General features: G+C 42.8%; 1 protein-coding gene across 1 annotated transcript; it reads right to left on the reverse strand.

The window, feature by feature from the left end:
* Positions 1-4,333: 4,333 nt before the first annotated feature.
* On the reverse strand, positions 4,334-9,045 carry LOC119335303. The gene is made up of 6 exons (XM_037607441.1): positions 8,930-9,045; positions 8,634-8,824; positions 8,163-8,243; positions 6,922-8,023; positions 5,267-5,431; positions 4,334-5,192 (listed from the first exon to the last, which is right to left on the reverse strand). Exons 4-6 carry the CDS (start codon positions 6,998-7,000, stop codon positions 4,711-4,713), a joined length of 726 nt encoding a protein of 241 aa, XP_037463338.1. The 5' UTR covers positions 7,001-8,023; positions 8,163-8,243; positions 8,634-8,824; positions 8,930-9,045; the 3' UTR covers positions 4,334-4,710.
* Between the last annotated feature and the right edge of the window lie 4,379 nt (positions 9,046-13,424).

A 13,424-nucleotide genomic window follows, 5' to 3' on the forward strand; every position in this document is an offset into this window, starting at 1 on the left:
CTTCCTCCTCCCTCCATCTTTTTTTTTCTGTTTTTTACTATTGTATAATGTAGTTTTTTTACTATTTTTAGTAAGTGTTTAAAATAGTTAGTAAGTAAATTAATAAACTAGTTGAACTAGTTTACTTTTAGAAAGAACTAGTTTATTTCTATTTATAGTAAGTTTATTTTTAGTAAGAACTAGTTGAATTAAGAACTAGTTGAACATGTCACATTTGTTGTTATTTTTTTAGTTTAAGCAATTAGTGATGTTATATGTATGATACTACTCGGGATGTATTAGTGATAACTTATAGGGTTTTTGTTTTTGCAGAAATCAAGGAGCCCCTCCATCATCCCCGCCGTCGTCCCCGTCACCGACCCCCTCCGACCTCGAGGTGAGACCAGCCAAATCTCCATGTCAATATTAATCCTATAAGATATGATGTAGATAAAAACATGTATATCTTGTGTTGCTCAAATAGGCCTATGTAGATAAAAACATGTATATCCGAGTGGCCTATGTTTTGCTGGAGTGTTGATTAATTTCCGTTCCGGCAAATTTCAGGTGCTCGATATGTCCTGTTTTAGCAAAGGTTATGCCGGAATTTTCCGTGAATTTTGGCATGACTTGTGCTAGAATATGTAGGAAATATCGAGTGACCTAGATTTTCTAAAAAGATAATTAAACGATATTTCGGTTGACTTTAAGACTGTCGAGGCCGAAGAATCCCGATTGTTGTCGTAGGGGTCGTTTATCCTTCTTCTCCGGGTGCTAGAACTTTATTATGCACTAGGGGAAGGAGGAGTAACGACCATCACCGACGGTCGCAAATGTCAGAGAGGAATAAGTGAGGGAGATTATCCACCATATATGAGAGGACGAAGAATCCCGACTGTTGTCGTGGGGGTAGCTTCTCCTTCGTTCCCATGTGCTAGACAATTTGGTGTAATGCACTCGGGAACGAAAGGAGGAGCTACCATCACCGATGGTCGAATATATACACCACGTGAGCTGAGAGTTTTCAAGAAAAGACTCGACAGACCCATAGTCAACCCGTGATGAATAATAATGATCTAATTTAGTTTTTTTAGTACATATATTTAATTGTACAAGTTTAATCTTTGAATTATGAACATAGGAAATGTTGTCGGACGAAGGTCCCGGGAAGTGCTCCTGGTGCGGCGACAACCGGGGTTTCTGCGACAGGCCTCACCTGGACAACGATCGGCGCTTCAGCATTAAGCTTGAGGAGGCCTTCAATTGTGAAACGGTACACTATGATGCTAAGTGTTTTTCGTACTTAAGCTCGACTTCTACTACTTCAATGTGTAATTTTCGTCTTTTGCAATTCGACTAGCTTATCCATGCCATGCAATACGCTATGTCTTGGAGAAGATGAGTTTTGAAGATCATGAGAGGAATGAAACAAAGAAAATTAACCTAAGGACCCATCATGGTATGGATTTTGAGGTAAATCTATACAATTCTGAGAGCGTATCCCGTTTTGGTTGCCCGGGTTGGGAAGCACTTGGCAAGATGTATGATTTTCAAGAGGGTATGTTTGTCACCATGGATCTTGATGATCCTGACATCGATCAAGATAATTTGGACATTTGGGTTCTTGTTGATACGCTTCCATTTCTTTCGCTATGTGAGTTCCTCAAACATAGTTATTAAGTAATTTATATTGTTTATTTCAAAATAGTTGACAGCTTATTTCCATTGATTGCTTATTTTCATGCTTCAAAGAGTGTGCGAAAGATGGTAGACAGAACCAACTACACCGATGGCTCTGAGTTAACTTATCAAGAGAAAAATCATCTGATCGCATATTGTACTGACATTGAGAATTACAATGCCTTTTATCGAACTCCTCCAAATTATGGTGAATACGTGCCACCAGTGCACATGTTGAATAACGATAACTTTCATGGAGATTTCTTGGTAACATTTTTTACTATTATGACATCCATGCATCTTTTGCATATTTTTAAAACTGATCTACATTGCTAACCACGAAGTTATTACTATGTTTTTCAACAGAAAATCCCGATGAATTGTGTGCCTCATTTGATGTATCAAAATGGCCGCCTGAATGTTTTGAACATACGGCCAGGTCGTCCTGCGAATCATACCTGTGCATACCGGGTTTCTAAAAATGATGAACACATGATAATCAAAGAATGGAAGAAATGTATGGACATTCGTAAGGAGGTTCTTGGAAGCAACATTGCGCGAAAGGTAAGGATTGGAGACAGGATAATCTCCATTCTCCATAATGGAGAGTCAGGGGCTATCTTGTTTTATGCTATTTTACCCAAGAAAATATAGTAGGTCCTAAGAGAATGTAGTAGGTTATGAGGTACAATATGTTTATGAGAGTTGATGATGATGAGTAGTTGTGATTATGTCTAATGACCAACTTGTATGTGATGTCTCATTGATGAAAACGATTATCATGAGGAGGTGTTATATGACAATGATGTATTATGAAGATAAGTTGTTAATGATATGATGATGATGATGATGATGATATTTATTAGATCACTGGGTGAAAGAAACGTGGATTAATTTCAAGTGGATGTTCATCCACTTGAAACTAGTCCACGGTTCTTTCTCCCACCGATGTAATAACTCATTATGATGTAAAATCATTCTCTAAATTGCTGCGGTATGAAAACTTGTATAAAGGTGTATGAATACAACATGAAATAAAAAAGAAATACGGAATAATAGTAGTAGCACGTGCTAGTAGAAGCGCTACTACTAATTACCAGTAGCGCTCATTTTAGAAAGCCCTGCTACTAAGTCGATGTAGCAGTAGCATGGTTCAGCCCACGCTACTGCTAACCTTTAGCTGAAGCGCCTTACTAGTAGCGCTGTACCCCGCGCTACTGATAGGCTTCAAACACGCGCTACTGCTAGGGTTTTCCCTAGTAGTGTCACTGGCGCGGCAACGCCCCTCCTGAGGGGCGTCGGTGATACCCCTTCCCCACTGCCATCCGCGTACTGGGGAAAACCCTAGGACTTGTCCGGGCAGCAACATCGTCGTCGTCGCATTTCTTCATGAAGATGTTGCTTGGTATGCGAGGCTTCAGAGTGCTTGGCGGGCCGTGGTACTTCTCCGGAGGGTGCAGCGGGTGTCGGCCATCTTTGCTTAGTTGAGCTGCCGGCGTCGGCATTTGTTTCTTTATCTTTCTCTCCTTTTTCTTTTGGGCTTGTTTGTGCTGCGCCCCAGCAAGCTGGTTGTATCGGTTGGATGTTGCTTTATAATCTAAAGCGGGAGGAAACCCTTTTTCTTAACAACCATAAAGCCGAAGACAAGACGTATCCCAAAGTTCACACTCTTGCAGGAGTGCTAATCTGCGTTAGTGAGATGCGTGCGCCAACCTCCCGAACACCACCGAGGCTCACCTTATTCTTCTCGAGCCTCCCACCAAAAGGAAGGACCTCAATCCGTGTTTGGTCTTTAGGTGACCACCAAACCTTCACAAACTTTCATTCGGCCTCTACATTTCTAAAGGAAAACTCTGTTAGTGAGATGCGAGTGCCAGCCTCCTGAACACCACCCAGGCTAGCCTTCTTCTTGATCCTCCCACCAAAGGACCTGAATTCACTACCGGTTGGTCTTTCGACGACAACCAAACGTTCACAAAACTTCCATTCGACCTTTACATTTCCAGAGGAAAACTCAAAAGTGCACAATGCATGCCAGAGAGCACCATGCACGCATCAGACCGCGGGTCTCAGCCAGGCCGGTTCCCATCAGCATCATCATCTGTAGTAGCAACTGTCAATTCAGAGAACAAGCAAGCAATCCCATACTATTGCTAGTAATTGACAAACACTGGAAAGATTCAAGAAGCTGAATTCCCCTATGCGAGCTCTACTTTTCCAAACTAAGATACTCCCAAACAGCTGCATGTAAAGGATAATGGAGCTTGTCAGCTCTGTGCTTTGGCCAGGCCCCTGGACCTGTAAGCTTTTCAATTTTCTGCTTTAAACTCCAGTTTGTTTCTCTTTTTAGTTGTATAATCCTCAACTTGTGCCACTGATGTCTTCATGTCAACTGAAGCCTTCCTGATGATCTATACAAAAGTAAAAGGGATATTGGACTGCAGAAGGGCAAGAAGTCAATGTAAAAAAGAAAAACTTGACAAAGTGTCCAGCACAGGCCCTTGACCTTCAAAATCCTACTACTGTATATCAAACAAATGTAGCATGAACTGATCCCCAACACTGGTTTCTGGTGCCAATTTTCCTCAACATGCTACAAGCAGGAAAAATGTGGCGAACGAAGTATGCAGAATAAACTGCAGGAACAAAGATTACTTAAGAACCAAAACTGATATACTTTCTTCCATCTCATACACGAATCAGTTATCAGTGCCTGGCCCAGTGGCCCTACTCTTACACAAGTTTACATCACAGCGCTCAGAACTACGTAGCAGTTACACAGTTCATCGACAAGATAGTAGCCACACAATTCATAACAAAAGTGTACCATTGCGGGCACAGCTACCTGTGTTTTTCCCCACACGGGCACTAAAAGAATGCTATTCAGCTGTATCTACACTTGCTGAACGCTCGCAAACCTCTGCATCTAAACTCTATCAAGCCTGCAGTTGCCATCTACAGCATTCACCGTCTCTTTCTAACTTCCTATACAGTAGTTTGCGAATCATTCTCTATACCAGAGTAACTAACATGACTGACCTTGGCAACCAGCTAAGTAAGGACAAGCCAATCAGGAGCACTGAAGTATATCTCGGCCTCCTCTCTCAGCAAACAATGCATGGCCAGTCGACGAGCAGCGCCATTGGAATCTTCCGTGATGTGCTGCACTCTGCAACGTGAGAGCTGCAGTAATGCCGTCAACTCTTCCATATCTCGGCAGGGAGCTTGAGCGCCGCCAAGTAGCAGGTCGACCAGATGGAATAGATGGGACTCCAGCACAATGCTAGTAGGTTGATAGGCCAGAGCAACTTTGATCCCTTCACAACAAGCAGCTGCAAAAAGAACCGTCTCCTCCGTGCTCCGCATCGGAAAACATAACGCGCAGATGAACTGCCACGTTTCCCTCTTGATCAACAATCCCGCAGCACCTGTAGTGCCGTCATCTGCCATCAAACAAGCGACATGGACCCGCAGTTCTTGCTGGCCTACTCCTAATGCAGGTCCCTTTCCTTTGATATCTACTGTGGGCAGCACTGAAATATGACACAGAAGTTCATGCATGTCTACCTTCCAAGCTGAAAATGACAAGCGTTCAGAAAAGTCTAACCTTCTCTGTTCTGCATCAGCCCCTGTGGAGTGAGTTGCGCTGGTCCAGGTTGGTGCAGAGATGGTACTCTCATTGCAGGTGTACCATAGTTGTTCTGCATCAGCTCCTGTGGAGCCATTTGCTGGGATCCCGGTTGGCCCAGGGATAGGTTCGCAAATGCTAGTGCTGGAGAAATATCAAAGGAAGACCCACAAAGCATTAGATAAAGCATACCTTCTAATACAAATACTGCTTGAATGCTATTGGTTTCATTTTCTTGAAATATTGCAACAGAAACCACAGAAACAACGTAATCAGTTGCTCAGATATTATTCGATATGATAAAACTTCCATACATTTGCATGGAAGTACACTGCAATATAGAAATGAGAAGAGAAGCAGCAGAGGTGGACATTTGCAGTAGCATCTTATATTCGTCCATATATGGAACGGAAATATGTTCTACTCTGTATTTGTTAGCCAAACTAGAGAAAAACTATCACTGTGTTCCCTTACTGTGAAAACTTGAGTTGGATGCCTTTTAATAATTTGCAGTAGTTTTATCCATCTCCTTTTGTATTTCTAACTTCTAAATGGATTGTTTTCTTTAACTTCTAAATGGATTGCCACAAAAGTTCACTGGGCCATGTGGTTTGGCCTCATAGGACTCATCTGCCACTATGGCTTGATCACGTATTCAACTGGAAAGTAGAGTAGTGTTCTCTGAGCATGGCTCAAAATATGTACAGGTTGAACCTGTCTGAACTGGAGCAATATAAGCATGCATCTTAAAATAATAAAGTTGAACAGCGTATTTTGGTGGTAACTAGGTATGTACTTATATTATTGTATTAAGGGGAAAATATACATCATTGTGTTATAAGAATACATGCCCAATGGCTTATAGCCTCTGTTACTTAAGGGAAAAGATATACTAGAAGAATAGCAAGAAGTTGATCTTGGCAATCACAAACATTCCAGGCTACATTGAGATAGTTGAAACTTCAATCATAAATGCACTAGTGCTCTGTCCAGTATATGTTTTATGAATAAACAAGTAGCCAACACAACATACAATCAAGAAAAAAAAAACTTCTTGTGTGGTACCCAAGTCAAGCAGGAGTAACATCACAAACTAATAAACCAATTAAGTGACCTATGCAGGGACAACGGTACTAATTTCTGGGCACTGCACACAGATGATATGATGATAAGTGGAAAGACATTGTTCAGACAGAACCAAAGCATAGAACTTAGCTAGAGCATACTGCCAGTTTCATCGTACGTGTATATCAACTGCAGAATACTGGGTGAACTCAGCAAGCGATGCTGTTGCTAACTTTGGTTTCTATTAGCAAATGTTCTTTTTTATTTCAGAAACCCTTTTTGGTAATACTTGATAGGAGTTAAAGAAACAATTACTTGGAAATATAGTCACAAAAGATTGTACGCATCAGGCAACAGGCAGGCCTAAATCTTGGGTAAATACGGTAGTAGAAATTTTCAATCCTTGTGACAATCATCTTTATCAGATAGTCGTGCATTTACAGCACAGACAGTATAGTGGAATAATGGTAATCTTGAGAAAAATGATAATAAAACAGGCCAAAAACTACATCTATGAGTCATATCATTCAAAAAAGTGCCCAAAAAGAAGATCTGTTGAAGTTGTAAACCTGCATCGAAATTGGATGGATTACCAGATATCTGAGGCGCACAAAGTCTGCAAACAACAGCAAAAATTAGATAGCTCATGTGCAGGGCTGAGCTCACATAATGCCATATTCAGTTAGATCAAACTGCTTTTCTGTCAAATACAAGTGATGAATGGGTCAGGGATAGTCATGCTCCCTCCTGCTTCCTACAGCTTTTCTATTATTAACTACAGTACTGCTTAAATTCCTACCAAATGGCAACATAGGAACAAATATTTATCAAGCCTTCGTCTTGATGATGCTTGTTGTCAGGTTGAAATACTAACTGTAACAGACAAAAAAACTGAATCCTAAGATAGAATATGGTTCTATTAAACTGAAAGGCAGAAACACCATGGGTATTAAGTTGGCATTATTATAATTCCTTCGGGAGAAAAATAGTAATCCTGCCTATAAGCTGGTTTAGAAAAAACAACACCAACCAGGAAGATAAACACTGCTACCAGAAAATATCAGGCCAACAAACTCTTGTTACTACCCTTTTTTGTGTGTGTGTTTTCTCAAAGCAATTTTTTCGTTAATCCTGTACTGTCCATATCCTTTCAACCAAGCAAACCATTGCCGCACTTCCCCACTGCTAAACTGTCAACAAAGCTTGGGACTGGGGTCTTCTGTCCAAGGTTTCACCAAATAAGCAACAGTTCTGAAAATAAAACTTTTGATCCTCTCTAGAAAATCTAAGCAGTGAGGATCAGAGCTTGATACTTCATTTTCTTCCACTTGACCAATATCATTTCACAATGTGATGCGCGCCTTGCCAGCATAGGAGCTTCCAGGAAAAGAACAAGACATAAAACGGTGCTCTCTTACAGGACTGAACCAAATCGTTTGGGCCAAGAACAGCATTGGATAAAACTTAACAGACTGATTCATTCCAGTTAAGATTGATCTTCTTCGCGCTATACGAAAACTCTAAACCAAACCATCTGTTCCAACAGCATGCAAATTCTGTACAGCAGACAATTAACTGAGTGCTTAAGCATGAAAAGGTAACTGACTCCAATAGCAACAATTCTGTGCACCATCATACTAAACCAAACCGTTCATTCCACCAGTAACAAATCTGCACATGAGACCAGAAGGAATTAACCAAGTGCTTGAGAACTTAACCATGGAAGCCTAATTACTTAAGCTGCATCAGACTGTGAGCCCATTTCCTTGTGCACAAAACATCGAACAGATTGCGGGGGTCAAGGACCAACCTGTTAAGCATTGCGTCTGCGTGAGCCCACGCGTACATCGCCCAATACAGGGTCCACGAGCTCTCGTCAGGCCACCAGTTTCTGGAGGGAGAGAGATGGACACATTTGAAGAATCAGAGCAAGAACATCACCAAATTAGCACTAGGTGTAAGGTGAAAGAACCATCGCAAAAATCAGAGCAAGAACGCGACCACTTAGGCCCCAGACCCAGAGGAAGCGAAAGATTCAGTGCAGAAATCCGAACAAGAACGCAATCAATTACGTCCCCAGAGGAAGGGAAAGAACCAGTGCGAAATCAGAGCAAGAACAGCAACCAGAGAAGGGGGGAGAAGGAACAACCGCAAGAATCTGAGCAAAAACAACCCCCGGGGAAACCAATGGAAGAACCATAGCAAGAATCAGAGCAAGGTCGACAAAAACCGCTGGAAGAAGCGAGCCGATTAAGCGGGAGACGGGCAGCGAGAAGCTCACCCCAGCCGCGGCGCCAGGAGAGCCCTCTCGGCGAAGCCGACGAGGCGGCATCGCAGGTCCGCGGGCGCTCCGGGGATGGAGTGCAAGTAGTCGAAGAGGTCCCGCGGCCGGCGGTTGATGACGAGCAAGAAGACGCGCTGCTGGTCGAGATAGACGCCGTAGGGGGAGACGTAGCCGCCGAGGGAGCCCATCTGCACCGCGCGCGAAGCGGGAGCCCAGAGCAAGTCACTAAGCAGGAAATGTGGCAGCGACGAGGGAGCGCGAGGTAGAGGATGATCGCGACGGAGGGATCTCACCTCGGCGGCGGTGGTCGGCGGCGCGAAGGCGAGCGAGCGGGCGGGAAGGTGGGCGGTGGCGGGAGACAGCGGGGCGGCCGACGCGGGGACGAAATGAGCAAGACAGAGACGCGGCCGTGTGCCCCCGTGCGTGTGAAATACTTTGCGGCGCCGGACGGAAAGGAGGGCGGGCTGCCTATTTGGGCCCAATCGGTTACCAGTGACGGAACACCCAAGTGGGCTTGCACTTGCATGAGTGTACTTTTGATCTACACGCCTCCGGCCCGTATTGATCTACTTTTGAGAGACGCACACAAGGGAATTCCTATTTGGCGCTGCAGGCGCCGGTTTCTACTGTTTTCGCTAACCGGCGCCTGCAGCAGCTACTTGCGGGCCGGCCCATTTTTTTCTTTCTGTTTTCTACTTACTGTAAGGAAAACTGCAAAAACTTTGCGCGAGGTAAGATTCGAACCGCGCGTCGCTGGTTATCAGTAATCGACGGCCTACCAACCCGACCACCTCATTAGTTGTGCTAACATACACGTTTTTAATCCATTTCTCCTTCCTCTTTTTCCTTTTTTCTTTTTTCCCCTTTTCCTGTCCTTTCTTCTTTCTTTTTCGAAGTTCGTAATTGTCTTCTTCAAATAGATGAACTTGTTTTAAAAATCCATGAACTGAGTTTTTTGAAACTCGTGAACCTTTTTTCAAATCTATGAAGCTTTTCCAAAATTGATGAACTAATTTTTCAAATTTGATGAACTTTTTCATTTTTGTGAACTTTTTCTGAAAATTGATGAACTTTTTTCGAAATTGATTAAGTTTTTTCAAAATCAATGAACTTTTTTCAATTTAGGTGAACTTTTTCCAAATCCGGTGAACTTTTTTCAATTTTGATGAACTTTTTTAATTCAAATCGATGAACATTTTTTGAAAATTGATGAACTCTTTTGAATTTGTGAACTTTTTTGAATACATGAACTTTTTCGATTTGGTGAACTTTTTTTTTAATACGCGAACTTTTTTTTGCATGTGCATGAACTCTATTTGTAATATGTGCACATGTTTTCAAATAATTGGAAAATGTAAACGCTACAGTGTAATAAGAAATTAATAGTTCTATTCTTTAAAGTCCGCGCGCTGCGAAGAATCACCAGAATTTACCTGGTCAAGTGGTTAGCCCGCTCTGTTTGTAAGCACGAGGGTGTGAGATCGATCCCGATCGAGAGTTCTGTTTTTGGTCGTCTTTTTTCGCGCCGCGCGAATGTGGGCCGGCCCATCCAGCCGCTGCTGCGGGCGCCGGTTAGCTTGCGCGGCGCTGAAGGTGCGGAATAGGACCTCCCCGCACACAACACCTTCTCGGACGCGGCCGCTCACTCTTCCATCTTATAATTCTGGTCGCCGTAACCACATGGCAGGTGTGGTCAGCCCTTCATGTTGATTTGTATTTGGTTGAGAGGAGAAACAAGAAGAAAAGGAGAAGAAGAAAGAAATTAAAAAAAAAACGTCTTGGAAAGAAGCACTAGTTTCCCACCACGACAATGATGATGCAAAGCACGGTGCATATGCATATTTGATGAGTCGACTCGTCCTCTACGTGTGGTGGTGTGACAGTCCGGCGACCTCATTTTCGTCTCGTTCCTTCTCACAGATATTGAGGTCAGGAAAGCCTAATATGGCCTCGGTGAGCGTCACCTTGTCCATCTCGAATGTGTGCGCCATCTGATGCGCTCCCTCTCTGCCGTTAAATCTGCATGTTTCTTTTCTTAATGGAGCCACACAACACGGTCCCTCTCCGCCTTTAACGCCTGCGCGGTGGCGGCCTCCTTGAAGATTTCACAAGGGCAGACGGCTGAGGCATATACGGCGTAGCGCTCATCCCATGCATCCTTAACAGTGAGGCGATGGGGAGCACGTCGTGGCGATATGAGTTGTGTGGGTGAGATGAGATGCTTGTGGTGACTTCGTCAATCTCAAGCCTCTCCAAAGGGCCATCCTTCAGTCAGAAGAGTCAGTGACGAAACAGCTGGGGCCACTGATGTCTACTATACAACCTTCTTCTTGTAGACGTTGTTGGGCCTGCAAATGCACAGGTTTGTGGACAGTAGCAAATTTCCCTTAAGTGGATGACCTAAGGTTTATCAATTCTTAGGAGGCATAGGATGAAGATGGTCTTTCTCAAGCAACCCTGCAACCAAATAACAAAGAGTCGCTTGTGTCCCCAACACACCCAATACAATGATAAATTGTATAGGTGCACTAGTTCGGCGAAGAGATGGTGATACAAGTACAATATGGATAGTAGATAAAGGTATTTGTAATCTTAAATTATAAAAATAGCAAGGTAACAAGTGATAAAAGTGAGCGTAAACGGTATTGCAATGATAGGAAACAAGGCCTAAGGTTCATACTTTCACTAGTGCAAGTTCTCTCAACAATAATAACATAGATAGATCATATAACAATCCCTCAACATGCAACAAAGAGTCACTCCAAAGACACTAATAACGAAGAACGAATGAAGAGATTATGGTAGGGTACGAAACCACCTCAAAGTTATCCTTTCTGTTCTATCTATTCGAGAGTTCGTAGTAAAATGACATGAAGCTATTCTTTCCGCTCAATCTATCATAGAGTTCATACTAGAATAACACCTTAAGACACAAATCAACCAAAACCCTAATGTCACCTAGATACTCCATTGTCACCTCAAGTATCCATGGGCATGATTATACGATATGCATCACACAATCTCAGATTCATCTATTCAACCAACACAAAGTACTTCAAAGGGTGCCCCAAAGTTTCTATCGGGGAGTCAAGACGAAAACGTGTGCCAACCCCTATGCATAGGTTCATGGGCGGAACCCGCAAGTTGGCACCAAAACATACATCAAGTGGCACATGATATCCCATTGTCACCACAGATAATCACGGCAAGACATACATCAAGTGTTCTCAAATCATTAAAGACTCAATCCGATAAGATAACTTCAAAGGGAAAACTCAATCCATTACAAGAGAGTATATAGGGGGGGGGGGAGAAATATCATAAGATCCAACTATAATAGTAAAGCTCGCGATACATCAAGATCGTGCCATAGAGAGAACACGAGAGAGAAAGAGAGAGATCAAACACAAAGCTACTGGTACATACCCTCAGCCTCGAGGGTGAACTACTCCCTCCTCGTCATGGATAGCGCCGGGATGATGAAGATGGCCACCGGTAAGGGATCCCCCTCCGGTAGGGTGCCGGAATGGGCTCCCAATAGGTTTTTGGTGGCTACAGAGGCTTGCGGCGGCAGAACTCCTGATCTATCTCCTGTTTCGATGTTTTTAGGGTATGTAGGCTTATGTAGGCGAAAGAAGTCGGTCGGGGGAGCCTCGAGGGGCCCACAAGAGGGTAGGGCGCGCCCAGGGGGGTGGGCGCCCCCCTATCTCGTGGCCTCCTCGAGGATCTTCTAACGTGAACTCCAAGTCTCTCAGATCATATTCTTCCTAAAAATCACGCTCCCGAAGGTTTCATTCCGTTTGGACTCCGTTTGATATTCCTTTTCTTCGAAATACTGAAACATGCAATAAAATAGCAATATGGGCTGGGCCTCCGGTTAATAGGTTAGTCCCAAAAGTAATATAAAAGTGTGTAATAAAGCCCATAATCATTCAAAACAGATAATAAAATAGCATGAATGCTTCATAAATTATAGATACGTTGGAGACGTATCAGCATCCCCAAGCTTAATTCCTACTCGTCCTCGAGTAGGTAAATGATAAAAGAAAGAATTTATGAAGTTTGAATGCTAGAAGGTGCACAAGCTTGATCAATGATAATTTCAATCACCTTTTCTAGCATGATTATATGTCATAACAGTAGTTCATCTCATAAAACTTCTCACGAACCAGTAACAAGCAATTCACATGTTGAAAGCATAGACCATAAACTAGCAAACTTTATTCTTAGTCATCAAACAATTGCAATTCATCTTATTTTCAGGAATAACAAACTCCACATACTCAACTATCATATAGTCTTCTACAATTGCTAACACTCACGCAATACTTGTGGTTATGAAGTCTTAATCGAACACTGAGGAAGATAGGGGCTTATAGTCTTGCCTCCCAACGTATTCACCTTTGGGTGATGTCAACAATAATAGTTCATGCTAACTTACATTCAATTGGATATATATATATCAGGATCACCCAACACAAAGTGCTTGCCAAAGGATAAAATGAAAGAGGGAAAGGTGAAGATCACCTTGACTCTTGCATAAAGTAAAAGACATAAAGTAAAAGATAGGCCCTTCGCAGAGGGAAGTAGAGGTTGTCATGCGCTTTTAGGGTTGGATACACAAAATCTTAATGCGAAAGAACGTCACTTTATATTGCACATTGTATATGGACCTTTATTATGCAGTTCGTTGCTTTTATTGCTTCCATAACAAGATCGTACAAAGCTTATTTTCTCTGCACTAATAAGTCATGCATATTTAGAGAGCAATTTTTATTGCTTGCATCG

The sequence above is a fragment of the Triticum dicoccoides genome, chromosome 7B (genome assembly GCF_002162155.2).
Source record: "Triticum dicoccoides isolate Atlit2015 ecotype Zavitan chromosome 7B, WEW_v2.0, whole genome shotgun sequence".
NCBI lineage: Eukaryota > Viridiplantae > Streptophyta > Magnoliopsida > Poales > Poaceae > Triticum > Triticum dicoccoides.

What these genes read in the sequence shown, in the direction of transcription:
- LOC119335303 (XM_037607441.1), bottom strand. Translation starts at nt 7,000, where the DNA reads ATGAGCTATCTAATTTTTGCTGTTGTTTGCAGACTTTGTGCGCCTCAG. An exon ending in TCCATCCAATTTCGATGCAG is followed by an intron (nt 5,432 to 6,921) that starts GTTTACAACTTC and finishes ATATTTCTCCAG; the next exon opens with CACTAGCATTTGCGAACCTA. An exon ending in GCTGATGCAGAACAGAGAAG is followed by an intron (nt 5,193 to 5,266) that starts GTTAGACTTTTC and finishes GTCATATTTCAG; the next exon opens with TGCTGCCCACAGTAGATATC.